This window comes from Amia ocellicauda, chromosome 4 (assembly GCF_036373705.1).
Source record: "Amia ocellicauda isolate fAmiCal2 chromosome 4, fAmiCal2.hap1, whole genome shotgun sequence".
NCBI lineage: Eukaryota > Metazoa > Chordata > Actinopteri > Amiiformes > Amiidae > Amia > Amia ocellicauda.
In genome coordinates, this window is record NC_089853.1 from 4,261,223 (window position 1) to 4,282,834 (window position 21,612).

A 21,612-nucleotide genomic window follows, 5' to 3' on the forward strand; every position below is an offset into this window, starting at 1 on the left:
AAGGTGCTGAAAGCATTCTTTAGAAATGTTGGCCCATATTGATAGGATAGCATCTTGCAGTTGATGGAGATTTGTGGGATGCACATCCAGGGCACGAAGCTCCCGTTCCACCACATCCCAAAGATGCTCTATTGGGTTGAGATCTGGTGACTGTGGGGGCCAGTTTAGTACAGTGAACTCATTGTCATGTTCAAGAAACCAATTTGAAATGATTCGACCTTTGTGACATGGTGCATTATCCTGCTGGAAGTAGCCATCAGAGGATGGGTACATGGTGGTCATAAAGGGATGGACATGGTCAGAAACAATGCTCAGGTAGGCCGTGGCATTTAAACGATGCCCAATTGGCACTAAGGGGCCTAAAGTGTGCCAAGAAAACATCCCCCACACCATTACACCACCACCACCAGCCTGCACAGTGGTAACAAGGCATGATGGATCCATGTTCTCATTCTGTTTACGCCAAATTCTGACTCTACCATCTGAATGTCTCAACAGAAATCGAGACTCATCAGACCAGGCAACATTTTTCCAGTCTTCAACTGTCCAATTTCGGTGAGCTTGTGCAAATTGTTGCCTCTTTGTTTTCCTATTTGTAGTGGAGATGAGTGGTACCCGGTGGGGTCTTCTGCTGTTGTAGCCCATCCGCCTCAAGGTTGTACGTGTTGTGGCTTCACAAATGCTTTGCTGCATACCTCGGTTGTAACGAGTCGTTATTTCAGTCAAAGTTGCTCTTCTATCAGCTTGAATCAGTCGGCCCATTCTCCTCTGACCTCTAGCATCAACAAGGCATTTTCGCCCACAGGACTGCCGCATACTGGATGTTTTTCCCTTTTCACACCATTCTTTGTAAACCCTAGAAATGGTTGTGGGTGAAAATCCCAGTAACTGAGCAGATTGTGAAATACTCAGACCGGCCCGTCTGGCACCAACAACCATGCCACGCTCAAAATTGCTTAAATCACCTTTCTTTCCCATTCAGACATTCAGTTTGGAGTTCAGGAGATTGTCTTGACCAGGACCACACCCCTAAATGCATTGAAGCAACTGCCATGTGATTGGTTGGTTAGATAATTGCATTAATGAGAAATTGAACAGGTGTTCCTAATAATCCTTTAGGTGAGTGTGTATATATGTATATATATATATATATATATATATATATATATATATATATATATATATATATATATATATATATGCCCAAGTTCCCCATACTTAAAACTATTGTTTACACACACCATACACAGGAAAACGAATTATTAAAATCATGAAAGGCATCGACCACATCAAACCAGAGGAGCTTTTCCAGATCAGCAGGGACACACGCACCCGGGGACACAAATGGAAATTGGGCTTCAAGGCATTCAAGACAGAAAACAGGAGACACTTCTTCACACAGAGAGGCGTCACAATCTGAACAAACTCCCCAGCGATGTGGCTGAAGAGACAATGTGGGAACATTCAAAAACAGACTGGATAGGATCCTTGATCACTGAGTTATTAATGGACACAAAATGAGCACGATGGGGCGAATGGCCTCCTCTCGATTGGACACTTTCTTATGCTCTTCCTATGTTCTATTAAAAAGTTAATCGTTTTTAAAGGAAAGCCTGAACCTGGTCGTTCCTGGCGCTATTAAAAGAGCCTGTACCCGAGGTGATCTTTTAATTGCCCTAGAAATAGTCCAGTCAGCAGGTGCAGCCCGGTGACCGCGCTATATAAGCCTGATCCGCCGGGCGGAGCGCAGACGCCGGCTCAGCTTCAGCACCGCGGACAGCGCCATGGGCCAGGCTCAGTGCGCAGGCGCGGCGGGTCCGCAGGGGATCGGCGCGGCGGACCTGCAGGAGATGTACAAGAAGTTCGTGGTGGAGTGTCCCAGCGGGGCGCTGTTCCTGCATGAGTTCAAGCACTTCTTCGGCATTGACCCCAACGGGGAAGCATCCGAGTATGCGGACAATATGTTCAGAGCCTTTGACAAGAATGGGGTGAGAAATGTTGCATCATTAAATACTACAACTACAACTGCTACTGTACTACTACTACTACTATACTACAACTAATGATAATAATCATAAATGTGCCACCTGTTGGATCTTGTATTGAGTCAGTTTGGTGTTGTAAAGGGTTCCAAAGTACACGGAAAAAATATTAACGGATAGAGAAAAGACCAGACCTCAATATTATTGACATATTGAATATTATAGCTGTTGTTTTGTTCGGTTGTAGCTGATCTCTCTCGGATTATTGTGCTACGTATTTTTTACCACTATAATATTGGCTGTTTCACAATAAGTAAAGTGACACCGTGTATATTATTATTATTATTATTATTATTATTATTATTATTATTATTATTATGTATTAATATTATAATTAATTGATTTGATTGATTCATTATAATTATTTTGTCCGTGCAGGATAAAACGATAGATTTCTTGGAATATGTAGCAGGTTTAAATCTCGTTTTAAGAGGGAAACTAGAACACAAACTGAAATGGTCCTTCAAAGTGTACGACAAGGACGGCAACGGAAGCGTGGACAGGAACGAGCTGCGCGCTATTATTCAGGTATGTATAGATGGGCATCAAGGTGTGACACCCCAATGGACCAGTAGACCTCGGGTGAAAATCTTACCGTTTTAAAAGACTGGTTGGTTAACGATGGCAGATCATACATATTCTCTCATTGCGGATACTAAGAGTGTGATGCTTTGGACACCAGTTGGATGTTGTTGTTGATCTTTGTTGTCTTTGGGCAGCAGCTGGTGAGCCATGAAAATCTGCTCTTAAAATAAACCATTTAATCCAGGGGTCAGGAGGCATGTTGCTCCTTCAGTTGCCAACATGGCCAAATAGCCACAAAGAAATATTAAATTTGATCTCTTGATGTATCAATTAAAACAGGATAGAAGGTGTTAATAAACGTCTGGCACATGGGGGGGATATTGTACTTTAATCTGGATTAAAGCTAAACTGAATACAACAAGAATTACAATATAGTGGCCTATATTCATCAAGTCTTAAACATTAATTTTTAACCACCAAAAAAAGCTGCAAAATGAATGAAAGCTGATTTACTCACACACAACATTTGTAGATCAAAGTCTATGCACTGTGTCTTATGGGTGTACAAATGTATTGGTATTTTAATCAGATTAGAATAGGTGTCAGCTATAAACCCCTTGGTGAATATAGGCCAGTATGTCTGCACAGCCAGCACATTATAGCATATTTATTTTATACCGTTACTCTTTCTCATCTTCATCGGGGGTGCCAATCATTTTGGAGATGGCTGTAGTGCTGGCGATGACAGGTTATTTGTTATGAAGTAGAATTATTTAACATGGGATCTACAGCTTCAGTCTGAATAGGTTTGCTTTTATGATGGAGGTCAGGGATAAGAGTAAAAAGGAGCCATGTTACCAAGAGAGATGTGAGAAGGTCCTGCAGCAGTCTAGTCTAGTAAGAAAATGTGTTTGAGAAGCGGCCGATTCTTTTGATGATTTTTAGATTAACACATGAGGAGGTTGCCAGGGATGATATATACTCAGAGTATCAGAGGAATCCAGGGTCATACCAAAGTTCTTGGCAAAGGAGGAGAGAATCATGGGAAATCCAGATAAAGAAGCTGGTGTTGACCAGAACATTCAAAACATAGTCCTGGAAAGCTTAAAGATCTTATGGTTTTAATTGTGGCTAAAATATCCACCCGATCCATATGTTACCAACCATTGAATAGACATTATCAGCATTTATCAGTCTGAGTTGAATGGGGTAGTAGGTACCTGCAATATCAAGCACTGAATTCAACCAGTCGTTGAGTTCATTTTCAAGATTACAAGATCTTAAACTGCTAATTGAATACCAATCCCAAAGGATCAAGGTCTCCAGCAACACAGACCTAAACTGATCTGTTTTTTCCCCTTCTTTTTTAGGTCATTTATAATTTAAAAAAGAACACCAGACAAGACCAGGAAGGTCAGCTTTTAACACCAGATGAAGTCTGTGACAGAATATTTCAAGTCGTGGATGAAAATGGAGATGGTCAGTACACAACTACCATACCTGAGATTGTCAATATGTGTCCTATTCCCATTGTGTACAAGGTGCACTTGTGTAATTCCTGAGGATCATGTCTCTACACTATATTGTTTATTTGGGTCCTTTATTAATAAGTGGTTCATTAAAATCAATTAAGCCCCAACTGAAGAATAATACAGAACTGGGCAGCACCACAGTTTCCCTTGGTCCTAAATATAAAAATGCAAGGTGATACAATTATCAATTAAATACATAATATATGTATCTATTTTATACTTTAAATACAATAAAATAAGTGTACGTTCTGACATCTGTATTGCTTTCAGAGTCCATCAAATCATATTAAATGTTTTTTTCTTTTTCAGGGCAGCTTACACTCAATGAGTTTATGGAAGGGGCACGGAAGGACCAATGGGTCATGAGGATGCTGCAGTTGGACATGAATCCCTATGGCTGGGTTCTCGAGCAAAGAAGGAAGAGTGCTATGTTTTAAAGTGAAGCTTTGGAATAACAGCTATGCAATACCAGGAACACACTGGTTATTTTCTTTATTGAAATGAATTTCTGGACAATACTATTGCAATGTATTTTTCCCCTAAAACACTATATAATGTCACACTGTCTAACAGCTATACGTCACTGGGCATTTCCATCTCAGAATAAGAAAAAAATACTTTGCAATGGATGTTGCCAAGTTTGTAAAATAATGAGCCATCTCTTGTCTCCAACACACGTTTTAAAGTGTAAAATATATGTATTGTTTATGAGTTTGTAAGAATAAGAAGAAACCAACGTGTAAATAGTTAAGAAAGTTAAAAGTGGCACCAAAATGGTCTGTAACAAATGTCAAGATTGTTCATATGCTGTATATATTGTTGCCTCTGTGTAATGTTGTCTGAAGGAATGCTACATGTTATGTAAATGGATTATAAATTGAATTTTATGTTTGTTATGTTTTTCAATGTTTTTATACAAAATAAACTAATGTTTTTCATATTGAATAGAAGAATAATTAATTTGATGCCGACAGTATACAGTCTGACCTAGTAGTTATTCACACACAAAAGTTTTAGAAAACAACACATCTGTATAATTGACATTGCATGTCACATTGACCTTGGTAAAGTTTGGTTAAGATGGCCTGGAAGAACAGGAAGAACAGGCTGACTAATGTGTTTATAATGTGTTAAGGTGTCTATCAACACCTTTGACAGGACAGAGCAGGACAGAGACTAACAATGTGCTGTCCAAAAGGGGCAAATAAGAAGATGTTGCAAAGTGATTTCTAAAACCATTCAAATCATTCAGGTGACTTAATGAACTCTTTTCAAAGAGCTTATGAGAAATGTATCATGTTTCCACTTCTTGCGCCTTGAAAAATATAATAATTAAGCTGTTCGATTATATAAAACAGGCTTGACCCATTTTATTTATTTTTTCCTAATCTTATGCTGTTGCAAAATCATGCTGGAAATCTTTGTCCTGACAGTTTTAATCACTAGATGGCAGAAGAGATTTGCAAAACAGCTGTGACAGTAGGAGGCCGGGCATACATTTCTCTCGCTGTCTGCCAGGGCAAACATTCATGAGGGTCAATGGGAGGATTCTCTGTTTATACACAATCCCATCACCTGCTGCCAAGTGCGTCTTTATGGGTTTATCGACGGAAAACTGACCTATTCTGAGTTGTGGCCTCAGGATAAATAATGGTCACAGACTCGTTAAGGCAGTTACAGTGTAAATACAGAAAGACAAAGATAGCACGTAAACACAGAGGGTACTATAAAAACATTCTGTGGTGAGATTCTGATGGATGAATCAAACCAGGCAATGCTGGTGGTCTCATGCCAAACACAACAAGTATTGAATAAATGAATACGGTTGCTTTTGCCCTGAGTAAAGTTCGGCGTGTGAAGATATTTTGTGTGACAGCTTTGTCCCATGCCAACTGAACAATCTTTGACACAGAAAATCAAGGGTAGACGTAATGTGTCCAGGCAGCTGGGCACTGACACCATAGGTTATCCAATTTACCTCCCTAAAATCTTCGCATTAATGCCATTATTCCCTCTTAAAGGATTTCCCTGTTATATGCCTTATTGAAGTGTTGTTGAATGTGGAAGCACACTTCAGTAACAATAAAAATGAATGCGAAATAAAGAAAGTCACTACACATCACATTTACTAGGGCTCTTTTTATGAAATAGTCATTAAGAATGTTCTTAATCTTAAATGCTTGAAATATTGAGTTACATTGTCCAAAATTATGTAAATAAAACACAAAACAATCTTTCTTTCTTCGTTTCGCAACACAAGGGCTGACATCTTTATGCAAATGAGGGGTCTGATCCTTCGTGCTAATTATAGAACATCCCTGAGGCCTTTTAAGGTAATACGTTCTTCAGCACTCCTGTAAAGAACAAAATGAATGCACTTACATTTCTTCATTATCATTCTTTCATTCTTTTGTTTGAGACTTAAAATATTGTTTGGATATTTTGTAACAACACAGGTGTGAACAGAGAAATAACATTTTAGATGAGACATTTTCTCTGGATTCTGTGGAAGAGGAGACAGAACATTTTGAGCAATGGCCTTATGCATTTTAATTAAATACATTATAAAGATTTAAATGTATTTACAATAGTGCACATGACTTCACTATTATATGGTTCGTGCTTACACAAAATTAACAACATATTTGAAATAAACCCAAGTTTACCTATTTATTTTATGTATTTATTTAATAGAACAGCTTTTGATGTAGTTTAAAAAAGACAAATAACTTGTTAAAGTAAGTATAGGTATCTATTTTTTAAAATATATCAACAAACAGGTTACACAACTTTGCATGTTTAGATTTAGGGCAGACATTAAACACTTTTGACAAATCCGTCGCCGCAACCTATAACACCCAGTTGAGTTATTCTGGGGTGGTTTACAATAGATATTGCTCTTGGATTAGGCTCAGTAGATTGCAAAGGAAAGGAGATTGTGGGGATTTACAAATACGGTGGTGGTAAACAAAGTTAGTGTCACACAGACACCTTAAGTCACATACTTGCTCTGGGGACAGACAGTCAGACTGGATACCCAAACAACAGACACTGGGCTGGGGATTTTTCTATCACTGTGATTTCAGACACACACAATAAAAGAAAAACAGAAAAGGAAAAGACTTGAAAATCCAGCAGATCTTTAAACCAATAACAGGGAAAAAAAATAAAAAACTACATTCGCTGAAGCCATGGGACAATGGCAAAGCGATGACCGAGAGGTGGATATTGTAGAACTGCAGGCGTTGTATAAGAAATTTGTGGTCGAATGTCCAAGCGGGGCTTTATATTTGCATGAATTCAAAGGATTTTTTGGAGTTACTGACACGACTGAGGAATCTTTATATATGGATAACATGTTCCGAACTTTTGACACCAACAAGGTAAGCCTTAACTTAAATAGGCTTTGGGGGAACTTGATCCTAAAATGCTGTGGAAAAATTGTACTGATACTTAGGCAGAACTTTCAGCTGATATGCGATGAATGAGTGTGTGTCTGAAAGGATGAGCAATTGTATCTTCCAAATGAACCCATTAATATGACACAAACATAAAACATTCCCTAATGTACAGAAAATGCATGAACAATAAGGAATTCTGTTGCATCTGAGTCAATATCATTCACATTCTGTATGCTATGGTAATTCTTCTTTATATATTAACAATTAAATTAACACCACTTACAAATGCAAGTGTGCAGATAAATATTACGTATGAGTTCGGACCCCTGGGATTGAGTGTTTGCTTCCATTATCCCCAAACTACTGCAGATATTGATGAGTTGGACCAGTTCGGGGGGACGCATCTCACCAGGCATACATTATTGGGGGGACAATTTTAAGTTCTCTAAACATTGGGGGAGACGTGTCCCCCTGTCTTCAAAAACAACAAACACAACATCAACCACAGCTTGGGTCTACGCTGTGGCTGTTCAGGCACAACAAGCTCTTTATTTCTGAATGGCAGTGACTAATAGCCTCACTTAAGAGGATAGAGTGCTCAGGATCGCACACTGTTAAAGGCTGCCACATTATCTGTGTTTGCAGAGAACTTTCCACTTACATGACACACAAGATGGCGTCTCGCAAATCTCCCAGTGCCCTCCTGCACCATCCCAGCGACCGAACCGTTACATCACACAATTCATTTAATCTAAACTGATCACATCACACCTGTTGAACAGCTTTGGAAAAGGCTCTGATTATAACAGATTATACTTTCATGTACCATAAAATACAATTTCTCCAGCCATCCTGTTAAAATAAATATGTTGGATGTCCATGAAAGTTTCTGAAAATACACACAATCGTTGTATCCAGTTCTGGTCTGCCATAGATGCCAGCATGTCTTAAATGAAACTGTCCCTTGCAATTGTTCCTAAATATATATAACAGTCTTTCTTTTGATCTGCATATCATTTTCATTTTCCAGGACAACACCATCGACTTTTTGGAATACATAGCAGCCCTGAACCTCGTACTTAGAGGGAAACTTGAACACAAACTGAGGTGGTCTTTCAAAGTCTATGATGGGGATGGCAACGGAACTCTAACCAAAGATGAAGTCACACAAGTTATAAGGGTAAGGTTGTCCAGTTCTGAATATTGAGGAATAAGGCTTGGACCTGTGGCAAGCCAAATTATCATTTTGAGATATCTCCAAATTATTTCAAGATATTTTGGAATGAATTTGAGATTTCTCTAAATTAATTTGAGATATCTTTAAATGTTTTGAAGATATCTTGAAAAGCACTCTAAAATAAGATATCTGCACTTCATTTTAATATTCCTCATAATCATTTCAAGATATCTCAATTTAATTTAAACATATATGAAATACATTTTGAGATATCTCGAAATAACTTTCTCGGTCGATTACTTGGTGAGTTGGAAGTATATTATATCAACCGGTTATGGGATTCACACATTGGATAGTAAATATGGTGACAAATTAGAAGAAGAAAGTGTGTTTTGTGGCAGCAGACAATTATTTGACTACATGCTTTATTTCTATACTACTCTTCTGTGATTAACTATTTGTTATTTTTATCTTAACTATTTGTTATCTTTATTTTGGAAAAAAATATTAGGAAATAGAGGAGCATCATAATGAAAACCATATTCTTGGAGATAGTCAACATGGGTTTAGACGAGGCAGATCATGTCTTACTAATTCATTGGAGTTTTTTGAACATGCAACTGCAGCTGTAGATCATGTGAAAGCATATGATATGATATACTTAGATTTTCAAAAAGCTTTTGATAAGGTTCCACACCAAAGACTGATCCTCAAACTGGAAGCTGCAGGCATTCAGGGTAATGTAAGTAGATGGATTATGAACTGGTTGATGTCTAGGAAACAGAGGGTGTCGATTAGAGGAGTCGCTTCTAACTGGAGTGAGGTTGTTAGTGGAGTTCCACAGGGATCAGTACTAGGGCCTGTGCTTTTTCTAATCTATATTAATGACCTGGACTCTGGGATAGTTAGCAAACTTGTCAAATGTGCAGATGATACTAAAATAGGTGGCTCAGCAGATACAATCTTGGCAGCACAGGATATTCAAAGGGACTCAGATAACATTCAGTTGTGGGCGACACCTGGCAGATGAAATTCAATGTGGACAAGTGCAAGATAATACATGCAGGTAACAAAAATGTCCACTATAATGACACTATGGGAGGAGTAGAACTAGATGAAGTATCGCATGAGAAAGACCTAGGACTCTATGTGGACTCCTCACTTTCTCCATCCAAACAATGTGGGGAAGTAATAAAAAAGACAAACACAATGTTAGGGTATATTGTCAAAAGTGTAGAATTGAGAACAAGGGCAGTGATGTTCAGACTGTACAATGCACTAGTTAGAGCTCATCTGGATACTGTGGACAGTTCTGGGCTCCACACTTCAAGAAAGATATCGCTGCTCTAGAGGCGGTTCAGAGGAGAGCAACCAGACTTATTCCAGGTCTGAAGGGAATGTCCTACTGAGAGACTGAGGACCTGAACCTTTTCACCCTGAAACAGAGGAGACTACGTGGGGACTTGATCCAAGTCTTCAACATCATGAATCATGAATCGACCACATCAAACCAGAGGAGACACTTCTTCTCACAGAGAGGCGTCACAATCTGAACAAACTCCCCAGCGATGTGGCTGAAGAGACAATTTGGGAACAAAACAGACTGGATAGGATCCTTGATCACTTAGTTATTAATGGACACCAAACGAGCACGATGGGGCGAATGGCCTCCTCTCGTTTGTACATTTTCTTATCCATGGAAGTTATGCCCCTGCAGTCCAGGCTGAATGGCTCAAAATTAGCAGCCATGTCCACAATATTAATAGTGAGTCTCACCGGGCTATTCTCGGTGAGTCTGGTGGCTCACTGAATTGTTTAACTGCAGTTTGTTGAGAGCCACCTGGTGACTTTAACTACTGTTTGGTGGTCATAGTTGCTCACCAGTGGGCAATGAAACAAGATGCTCTTCATGGTGAGTCTCACCAGACTCTTTTCTCAGTGAGTGTGGTGACTTACTAAGTTGTACATGTTGACATTAACTACAGTTCGGTGATCACAGAGGTTCTATGGTGAAGCATCTAGTGAATGAAAAAGCTAGCTAGCAAAATAGATAACATTTTCATAATGCAAAAACATTTTCCACTAGTGGGGCTGAAGCTATGGGACTGATTCAATTGTTTCAGGCTACCTACAGGCTTTGAAAGTATGAACATTATTATTATTATTATTATTATTATTATTATTATTATTATTATTATTATTATTATTATTATATCTTGGCAGATGCCCTCATCCAGAGTGAAACATTTTTTTGTTTCTTTATTTTCAGAAGTCTATGTGATAAAATTAGATATTTAATAATTCTATGGGTAAGATGTTTTGTTCTTGAATGTTGTGACTCCTGGGTTTATCTTGTGAATGTTATTTTGTTATTACTACGTATATATAACCCACAGATTACGTATCTATCCACGTGTAAATGTTCTCCATTGCCTACAATTAAATGAAAACCATGAAGATGTATCCCACAGACTAAAATAGTTTTCTTTATCTCTTTATTTGTTATTGTTGTTTCGATATTGTCATTGCTGTTGTCTACAGGCAATTTATAAAATCAAGAAGGGCAGCAATGAGGAAGAGGAACATCCTGCCCTGACACCCGATGAAGTCTGTGACAGAATTTTTCATCTTGTTGATGAAAATGGAGACGGTAAGGTGTCTTGGGTTGATACTTAATATCAGTCGCTTATTTTGCACACAATTCCACAAATAATACTGCGTTCCTCCTCGAATACACTGTTCCCAACATATTGGACAGCCTCCCTCTGCTGGTTTTGAATGTTACCAATGGTTAAGCCCCATGTGGAAGCTGGGTTTTAAAAGGGCATAACTACCATTAATATAGTGAGATATATTAGACAAGCTGCGTCCTGACAGCATTTATGGTGAGTGTCCATGTATATATAATCAAACATGATAGCACACACACCATATCACAAAACTTGAAGTGCCACACTGAAAAAGGAGTAAAATTAAACTCTCTGCCTATTAAAAATGTTGTGAACATCTGGCTTTTGGTATTTGTCTGTTTCCCCACTACTTTGGTAATATAGTGTATTAATAATTACAACATCAGTGCTGTGGCTGTTGTATAGAGAAAAAGTATTTTAATTGTATAAGGTTGCACCCAGCTAACTAAATAACGTAATGCCTACATTGCAACATAGGGAACACAGAACAAAGAGGTATCAGACTCCAGGGGGTGGAGATAAAAAGTAAAAACAACATGATGAATGGAGATTGAAGAAAAACAATATTCACAAATGAAACAGAAAAACATATTCTAACAAAATGTACTGGATTCAAATTGTCCTTGATATGTCATGTTCCAGAGAGGGTGTGTACAGACAACGTTTTTGTGCAACAAACCAAGGACATGAATGACTCTGTGTGTCAGGGTAACATGTTTCTGCAGTATGTTTCTCACACCATCTTTGTCAGAACCAAAAATACAACCAAACTTGAACCTCATGCAAAGTGACTTTGTTCCATATTGTTTCAGGTCAACTCTCCGTAAAAGAATTCATCGAAGGGGCACAGAAGGATCGTTGGGTCATGAAGATGCTGAAGCTAAATGTGAACCCAAGTGGATGGATTATTGAACACAGAAGACAAAGTGCCCCCTTTTAAAACTCAAACTGTGATTTAAAACATGTCCAGCAGAAAAACTCAAATGGAATTCAAACACATCGCCCTGTAGACAAGATAAACTAGGACACATGTTCAAATACCTTGACCATGGTCGAAAAACAAAAAGACGTGACTCTAGTGATTTTTTATTTGATTGTACTTTTTACTGAGATGGAAGGGAGCAGTCTTCAAGTTTTCCACGTGTTGTTCTTCGATCACGACACATGCTGGTGTTGCTGGTTTGCTTGCAGAGTCAGAGTTTCCTAGTGCTCCTCTGACATTTCTGTCATTGAAAACTATTGGGTTGTATTATCCTATAATAAGATTAACCCAGGTTAAATACTTTATATTTTAACAAGTGGATTATGCCTTATTATGATTATGATTATTATTTGTTGATGATGACGAACACATATTAATGTGTATGTTTGTTTTTTTACTCAGTTGCAATGTGTTGCACAAGAGGAATACACTTCACCATATAATACCACCTTTAAATGAACAAGGGAGAAAAAAGGGAAAAATAAATATTGGTAATGCTGTATTGGAAACTAAACATCAAATCCATCAAATGTGTCTTATATATTTGTTAATTGATGATAGCTTTTGATATGCATTATAAGTAAATTATTGCTGTTGGACACTGTTGTTTCTTTTTTGTTGTTGTTGTTTAGTACTGTTTATAGACTGTTAGTGAGAGTCATATTTGTCCATTAAATATTCTCGTCCAGCCTATCAAGAAATCCAGGTCTGAACATTCCTTTACTGTTGAGCCAAGGATAGTCTCTCTTGCTGTGCTCAAAGGGGAATTCACAAGATTAAGCCTCCTCCGCTCGGCCCTCTAATAATACAGGGCTTAGTTTGGACGAAGGATTAGTCTAATTTAATATGCTGCAAAGTTTTTGTTTGCATTGTCACCCCCATCCTTAATTTTATTCAACCCGATGCCTGGTGATAACTGTTCATTTTCCCTTTGAACTAAACAGATACATTTTTTATTTTCAGAAAATTTAATTTACCACTTCTGCCTGACTCCTCAATCTCTCGTGCCCAAAGATTAATGATATATCAAGGTCGGTAGACACACCTCACATAATCACTGTCTAGGATTACCAGCCTGACCTTTAATATTTATTAAAGTGCTCAGATGGGTCAAATTTCACTTGGTTTTGCCTGGCGAGAGATGTCTTCCACCACACTCACTAAAATACATGATTTTACAATTAAAACATTTAAATAAATTATACTACGAATTACTGTTATTTACTTTTCATTACTGCAGATATACTTGGATTTACTTGTTCTATCAGGATTATTTAAACCAAGTAATTGGATTACTTGAATTTCGTATCAGCTATTAATTAAAATGACTTGTGGAGTGCATTGGTTTTTTTTTTTCGGTAACTTCAATTATATTAAACAAATACAAGCATTTGTTTTGTTTACTGAATATAAGTAATAGATTTACTTACATTGTACATTACTAGCAATTGCTACCAAATATTACACATTACTAAGAATTACTTGTAGAATGGACTTCTTTACTAGTTTAGAGTAATTGTATTTAATAATTTTAGAACAAACAAGTATTATTTTTTAATTGATTCACCAGCACAGTAAGACAGACACATTTTATAAATCTAGAGATCTTATTAATTATGATTATGATTATTATTATATTTACACTGTATTTTTTCAGAATAACTTACAAAGTGCAAACTCTTTAGTGAAATTAAAAGGTATTATACATTAGGATGAAAACATTACTTAAAAATCATAGCACAGTTTAAGACATTTCCTGTAGAATACAAATTGCTTGCACTTGTAGGGACAATATTGCTGCTCTTAATTATAGATAGATTATTTTACAAAAACTTTGTTTTATTAGATTATTTTCTATTACATTTGTATTACTTTTTCAGAAATACAATGCCAGTCATAAATGCATTCAGTCCAGTTTATACACAACAAATACATTAAAGTGTATACAACCTTACATAAACAAGTATGTAAATCCAGTACCAGTTCATATTAGTTATTATTATTATTATTATTATTATTATTATTATTTATTGGCAGACGCCCTTATCCTGGGCGACTTACAAAACATAAGCAATACAAAGTGCAAAGTACAGTGCAGTTCAAAAGTACAAATGTATAGTAAACAAGTTATAAGACAAGTCCTACATCCCAGATAGCAAAAGCTAGTAAGTATAGGCATCGTTAAGTTAATGGAGGCATAGAATAAACATAATAATAATAATAATAATAATAATAATAATAATAATAACAGTTAACCTATTACTAAAAACATACTTTTTATAACGCTATATATAAAAATAGTATCTTATCTAATTAGTGTTAGTGACATGTCTTGCACAATATGTCTGAGCAAATACAATTTGAATATTTGTGTGGGATCAACATTATGCATAGTTTTCATCCTGCTCAGCAGACGCGCTTTTTCCACCGAGGTGACGCACCGTGAGCCAGCGCCACCAAACCAGTGACGTCATCCGCACGTCTGTACGTGCCGCGTCAGTCTTCGCGTTCTCCTCAGCTGTTTGTTCACCTGACCAAGATGGCCGTCGGCTGAAGGATAATGGTGCAGCTGCCAACCCCCACTATTTCACAAAACATGCAGAAAATATAAAGTCAGATTTACAATCTCGGGATATTGTTCGCCGCTGAAGGTGTCCTAGCAGCTGAATGAGCCGGTTTTAACCAGGTAAGGCGTGTTATTTCCCACCGACATGGCGGTGTCGTGTTTTTAGCACGCTGGTGTTGCAGTGGTAGGGCACGAAACAGATATGACGATAAATAAACACACAGCTGGTTACATGTGTTTTTTAAACGATGCATCACATGTTATCAAGGTAGTCCAGATCATGTCCATCAGAAGGTAATGGTTCTTCAATTGCCTTCGTGATACTATAACAGCCAATTAATATGCGTGTGCTAATTAGCAGGTATTCCACAAAAGTTACTTAATTTCACCATAAACAATGTACTACTTTAATTATATTCATATATACAAGAACAAGAAGGCAGTGTCACTGTAGGCGATGTTTAAATGAACACCATGACGTGCAGACGGGTGGTGGCGTGGTTATTAAACGGCGCAGGCCAGCCCGGTGGGATACCTCGCAGCGCCGGGGTGTGGGTGTCCATACGGGGCAGCTGCCTCGGCCCTTTCTTCTGTGGCTCTAGATGGCGATGCTGAAGCAGTAAAAGCTAGCCTACACAGTGGCATGTTTTGAAATATGATTTAATTGACATTGTGTCAAGGCTGATAAAGGATACAGATCTGAGGAAGGGGTTGTTTCTGGACTGGGAATAGGAGCTAGTTGCATTGCAGTGACTCAGCCTACCGTCTTATATTGGGAAGCAGTTGTCCTGGCTGGCCCATCTTCATTACCATTACAATAGTTTTACAATGAATCATACCGATAATAATCAAGCGATGAAAATACGTTGGTTAGATTGGCTTCCTCTTCCGTTTTGTATGACATACACCTGCTCAGATCTCAAGGAGTACACCTTTAAATGTACCATTAGAATAGCTTTAGTAGGGGATACAAATGATAAATATTCCCACAATTTTACATTCAGTATTTGAAATCAAGTATCTGCTAAAACAGCCCAATAGTAATATTGTACCCTGTACATTTGACTGTCCTGTTTACAGGGCTGTGTTTGCACTGACTGGCATGTTGTTCATATCAGAATCAGCTGGAGATACTGAGTAATACCAGGAATGCAGTTTAGTTTGTTACATAACATTTATAAAAGATGCTTGTTGTTTTCCACTGGTATCTCTGCTTCACTCCTAAAACTATTAAGTTAGAAGCATTGATTCCAGAAATTAAGGAATTTTGTTTGTGGAGCAAGAGAGATGTAAATGTTGCAGAAGCCTTTTCACTTTACATTATGTTTTGCTTATTAGTTTGGGTTGTGTTTTCCTGAAAGATAGGAAATTACAGGAAAACGAAAAGCTTGACTCTTTTGAACTTTTTTTCTTTTTTTGTGGTTAAATGAAAATTCCTTTGAACGCGTTATCTCTGCCTAAACAAGCCCCAAACTTGCCATAGGCAAGAAAGACCCCGACATAGGCTCTGCTAGATGAGTCCAACAAAAAATAAACCATTCCTTCTACTGGACATGGTAGTATATGTCCTTCAAATAGGTCATCGTAATCCTCTTTAAAAGACACTAAACAGGATGGGCTCCTTTTTGAATTGCTGTGCACTAAGCTGCCATTCATTCATGTACTACTTTTATGCAGCTGTCTTAATGCAGTGGTTAATTTTCTGTACATAACAGGAACCCACTTGGGAACATGTGGAAGTGGTACTCTGGAGACGAAACAGCCCCTCCCCCGGGAGTAAGTAATAATAATGCAGAAAATATATTTTTTCATGCTCAATACTGCATTATTATGGTTTAACATTCTTCAGCCCCATATATACAACTCCTTTCCTTGTTGGGAGGCTAGTTTTCTGTTTGTTTGTTTTTCTTCTCTGATAAGACTGTATCTTAGTATTCTGTCTAACCCGAGCACTTGTTTATTTTAAACTGAGCAGCCGAGGCATATTAATAGGTCTCCGCGTTACTTGTTGAGAGTCTGTGTTGATCTAGGCTAAATGAAGCATATGGTTCCCAAAATGCTGTGCAGACACATTTGCATCGGCCGATCTCTGTGCTCAGAGCGGGTTGTTGACTGAGGTCCACTGTTCTCCTTGCTTGGCTAATCCCCCAGGCTCCAGTTCCCCCGGACACCATGAACAGCCAGTCAATGGTTGAAGTGACCGAACAGCTGGCACAGACCGAACAACTTGTGGTGCAGCTGAAAGAACTAATCCGGGAGAAAGATAACGTCCTGCGAACCAAAGATGAACAGCTTAAGGTATTGAAACTGAACTGAAGTGCAAATCCCTCGTGCTCTTTACCTTTTATGCAAATAACGAGGCTGCTGAACAATAGTTACACTGTAGGAATCTGGAGATATGAATGTTACACTGACTGTGTGCACAAAATATTACAGTCCTTGAGGAAATGCACAGTTTTTTTGTGTATCTGTTTTTATTGCATGTTGTAAGAAGATAGTACATTGTACACTTTGGCTGAATAAAGGAAATTTAAGCCTGTCTGAAGCTAATGAATTATTGATTTTTCTCAAGTACGTCTTCACTGCCATATTCTAGACCACGTATCACCACACATGGAAAAAAACACACATCCAACACGACTTAACCTTACAGACATGAATTAAATAACTAAACCAAATATTCCATGAAAGTCATAATTATAATGCCTTTAATTAATTAGCATTCATTTAATTTTGTTAACTATTCATTCATAAGATTGCAGCAACTATAAGTGATTTTTGAAGGAGTTATCCTCCATCTTGAGTCACTGTGTTCTTGTCCGAGACTAATTTATTACTGTGCTCTAATTTTCATTGCTGTCTTTTTTATCAGGCTGAAAAAGAGGCCTGTGATGCTAAACTCTCCAAAATGAAGCTGCAAAATAAAGCCAAGGTCACCTCATTAAATTCTCAACTGGAAGAGCTAAAGAAGCAACTGTCACTGTCTGGAGCCAAGGTAGCAAAATCTGATCACACCAAGAAGGTGCGTCTTTAAAACGTGATTATTATTACCTAGTATTACCTAATATTTTATTACAGATTTTTTTTTTTTTACAGTGAAAATCAATGTCAGCTGAGTATTGGACTCAGTAAAGTTTAAGTTATCAGTGCACTGATTTAATTAAGCATGCCTGCATCTTTTGAATGTAGGGTTTTGGAAATACCTTTGAGTAAAGCAGCAACAGCAATGTGTCTTTCTATCTGCACTGTTGTTGTGGGTATGCATCGGGTTTTATCTGCCCCTTGTCGCTTTGCTGCTGCAGGCCAGTGGAGATGGGGAACAGGAACACGCCGCGGCAAACCGTGGAAAGATCTTAGTGTTGAAGAAGAAAGTGGAGGAACTGGAAACGCAGCTTTCACAGAGACTGGCAGAGCTACAGGCCAAGGTAGAATTCCTTCATATTTATCTTTTTAAACCAGAAGTAAAGTCCAGGAAGGAAGTCCAGTGCTACATTGGTTAATGCACTTTCTCAATTACTTTTACTAATGTTCTAATATATATAAACATAATTAAAAGTAATAATTCCAGCCAACTCTGAACACATACTGCATGACTCTTATGTTTGACTGCCACAGTCCAGCAAGTTCCGATATAATGTGAATTTAATAATGTATAGCAAAAATAAACACATTTACAGCATCTTTATTTACCCCCTCCGATCTTCATTGCATTGCAGTATTGTCAAGTCTGAAAGTTATAACATTTAAATCCTTTGATTGCCTTTATCTTAATTTCAACCTTTTCTTTAACTATTTAATAGTTAACAGTTAATATTACTTAACAATCTATGTGGAACATAGTTGGTTAAATGACAAAGTGGCCCCTGCTCCGGTTTGCTAAAATACCAAAATCCTTTTTTGCAGCAATTTGTAAGTATTAAAAGACCAAACGATTGATGCTGATGAAACCCAGCCCACATGGCTGCGTTCAGCAGTGTTTAGTACCTGGTTTGTTAATACACAGTATATTTTAAGTAAGCTTATAAATAATTGTTATAATTAATGATGCAATTTAACAATTGTAGAGCAGATTTATTTATTGCATACACTGTTAGTTCTATCAAATGGTTTCACTATTGATGTTGTTAATGCTCGAAGCCAAAGCAAGTTCATAACGATAAGGTTTCAACTATAACACAATAAGAGTTCTTGGCTCCATTATATCAGGGTTCAGGTCTATCATTCTTCAGCTTTGTATTTGCTTTTCACAGACCACGGAGCTTGAGACTCAGAGACAGCGAGGTGTGGATATGGATGCCATGCTTGCAGAGAAAGACAGGAAACTTGCTGATAAGGAAGCTTATATAATTGACCTGCAGCTGACGGCTTCCACTGAAAACTCGAGCAGACTGATACCCGTGGCAGCAGAGGAGCTGAAGGCAAGTCTCCATGGGCCGCAGTCACTCCTAGTGGTTATTTGTGTTTTCTTTACTCTTATTTCTTTGGTTCCATTCAAAGTTAACTGTTGTCAACATTATTTTTTTCCTGTCTCATATAATTTCCATAGAAAGAAAATAATTACTGGCACATTGACAGTTTTTTAATTTTTATAATGTGCATCTTGACAAACTTGTTTTTAGTTTGAGAGGTTGCTCAGTAGGTGTGGTTGAATTGCAGGTTCAGTTGGCTGAGAAGGACAGTTCCTTACAGGACCTTCAAGTGCTGGTGCAGAACCTGACCAAGAAAGTGGGGGAAAGTGAAGAGAAATACAGCCTGCTGCAAGAACAGAACGAGAGCCTCAAGGAGATACTGATGAAGGAGAAGTCGCAGTTTGAAGAAAAAGAGAAAATGTACAAGGCTAATGTAGGTCTTCTCTCCGTCTGATTTTTGATTCTTTAATATCAGTCGCTACACATGGTCATTTATTTTTTTGTAATTAATCACACTGTTGATACCTTCTATGACAAATCCTGATTTTATTTGCAATTGTTAGTTGCAAATCATGTCTTACTAGATGGATTTAATAAAATGCTATATTTTTAATTCTCTTGTTATTAAAATTCATGCCTTGAATGCCAATGAAATGAATGCATTTAATGATTATATCTATATAGCGTAGAATGTGAATTTCCAGTCCTTTTCCTTGAGATATAATGCGTTGCTTCCCCACACACTTCAGATCCAAACGTTCAAAGATATCATTCAGGAAAAAGACAACAAGCTGGTGGAGGTCAGTCAGATGCACGAACAGGAGCTCTTCAGGTTGGCAGCAAAATCAGATGCCAGTGCTGATCTTGAACAGGTAACCCATACGTCTTTCGTGAATAAGGAGGAGGGGATCGTAAAGATGGCCGTGTGTCCCGTTATAAAGGCCGCCGTCGCTAATGCGCTTGATTATATCTGTGCGCCGACAGCTGCTGAAGGCCTTGAAACAGAAACTGCATGAGAAGGAGGAGGTGCTGCTGGGGAAAAACCAGGTGATCGATGTGTTTCAGAAGGAGGTGGATTCCAGAGATCAGCAGATACAGGTGAGGACTAGATAAACCTCCCTGAACAGTCGTAGATGCTAAAAGAGAGACCGACCCTAGCTTTTTGATCTGATAACACCGCTTGGCAAAAATATTTATGTAACTTAAACGTGATAGACATACGTGGGGAATATGTAAACAAACAATACCTAGTCTTAATTTAACCCATCGCCTTTACACAGATAATCATGTGGCTGTTGTTAAGTGTGCTTTTTGGTCATCAGCAGACATCTCCCCCACGCTTCAGGTGGGGTGTGTTGGCTTTAGCACGGCAGAGCCCGATCTAATGTTTGTTTTAGGTAGATTAAATCACACGCATCGGCATCAGACTCTCTCCCCAGCCGAGCCTGACGGAAACGCTCTCTTCACGGGGATGTAACCCTTTTCGTTTCCAGGAGCTTGCCGACAAGATGAAGCGCCTTCAAGGGGAGAAGGACAACATGCAGTCCAAACTGGACGCAGAGAAGCACGTGATGAGGGCCCAGCTCAGGGACCTCATGCAGAAGCACGAGACCGAGCTGAGGCAGGTAGCCGAGAAGCACGAGGCCGAGCTGTCAGAGAGAGATCAAGCTTGCCTCCGCCTGCAGAGACGCCTGGAGGAGCTCGGCAGTAAGAGCCCAGCTGCCTCGGAGAGCCCGGGGGCGGTGGCTGTCGGCGCTGCTAGCACTCGGGAACTGACAGAGTTAGAAGGTGAATTAAACTGTTGTGTTTTTATCGTTTCTTGCTTGTTCCTTTTTTTCATATTTATCAGTAACTCATATTGTTTTCATAACTGCAGAAATCATAATGAATCATGAATCACGTTGTCGGTGAAATTGTTTGGAACTACTAATATTTTTTATTTTTTTTTGTGTTCTGATTGTATGTGCTCTCATCCCTGTTGATCTCATTAGATGATGTTCAGACATTTTATTTTATAATTATTATATGTTAGATGCCGGAGGTGGCTTTATTACCTTTTTATCATTAGTGATATCATTTTTAGAAGTTATTTGTTTTATGTTTCTTGTCAGTTTGGAATGGTTTTGTTTCACCTGCCACCTTTTTAAAAAATGTATTCTGAAAAGCACGAGCAAAGCTAAAAACGGAGGAAGCAAGTAAATCTGAGGCCAAGTTCCTGAAAATGAAGGCTTGGTCGAAGTCCCGGATAAAACAGCTGGAGGAAGAGCTCCGAAAAGCTCAGGTTAGTG

General features: G+C 38.3%; 3 protein-coding genes across 3 annotated transcripts in view; all 3 read left to right on the plus strand.

Annotated features, from left to right (window-relative positions):
* The first annotated feature begins 1,772 nt into the window (after window positions 1-1,772).
* On the plus strand, window positions 1,773-5,039 carry LOC136748847 (guanylyl cyclase-activating protein 2). The gene is made up of 4 exons (XM_066702889.1): window positions 1,773-1,988; window positions 2,421-2,570; window positions 3,938-4,046; window positions 4,409-5,039. The coding sequence occupies exons 1-4, from the start codon at window positions 1,785-1,787 to the stop codon at window positions 4,534-4,536; spliced, it is 591 nt and encodes a 196-aa protein (XP_066558986.1). The 5' UTR covers window positions 1,773-1,784; the 3' UTR covers window positions 4,537-5,039.
* A 2,050-nt stretch (window positions 5,040-7,089) lies between these two features.
* On the plus strand, window positions 7,090-13,495 carry LOC136747602 (guanylyl cyclase-activating protein 2). Its single transcript, XM_066700553.1, has 4 exons — window positions 7,090-7,482; window positions 8,531-8,680; window positions 11,219-11,327; window positions 12,180-13,495. The coding sequence occupies exons 1-4, from the start codon at window positions 7,291-7,293 to the stop codon at window positions 12,305-12,307; spliced, it is 579 nt and encodes a 192-aa protein (XP_066556650.1). The 5' UTR covers window positions 7,090-7,290; the 3' UTR covers window positions 12,308-13,495.
* A 1,374-nt stretch (window positions 13,496-14,869) lies between these two features.
* LOC136747604 (golgin subfamily B member 1) overlaps window positions 14,870-21,612 on the plus strand; it is a 28,918-nt gene continuing 22,175 nt past the window's right edge. The window contains exons 1-11 of the mRNA XM_066700554.1: window positions 14,870-15,035; window positions 16,631-16,691; window positions 17,067-17,213; window positions 17,788-17,937; window positions 18,218-18,340; window positions 19,166-19,333; window positions 19,572-19,757; window positions 20,074-20,196; window positions 20,309-20,422; window positions 20,818-21,112; window positions 21,490-21,605. Coding sequence (XP_066556651.1) covers window positions 16,647-16,691; window positions 17,067-17,213; window positions 17,788-17,937; window positions 18,218-18,340; window positions 19,166-19,333; window positions 19,572-19,757; window positions 20,074-20,196; window positions 20,309-20,422; window positions 20,818-21,112; window positions 21,490-21,605 — 1,467 coding nt within the window. The 5' untranslated portion in view covers window positions 14,870-15,035; window positions 16,631-16,646. The remainder of the gene's footprint in view (window positions 15,036-16,630; window positions 16,692-17,066; window positions 17,214-17,787; window positions 17,938-18,217; window positions 18,341-19,165; window positions 19,334-19,571; window positions 19,758-20,073; window positions 20,197-20,308; window positions 20,423-20,817; window positions 21,113-21,489; window positions 21,606-21,612) is intronic.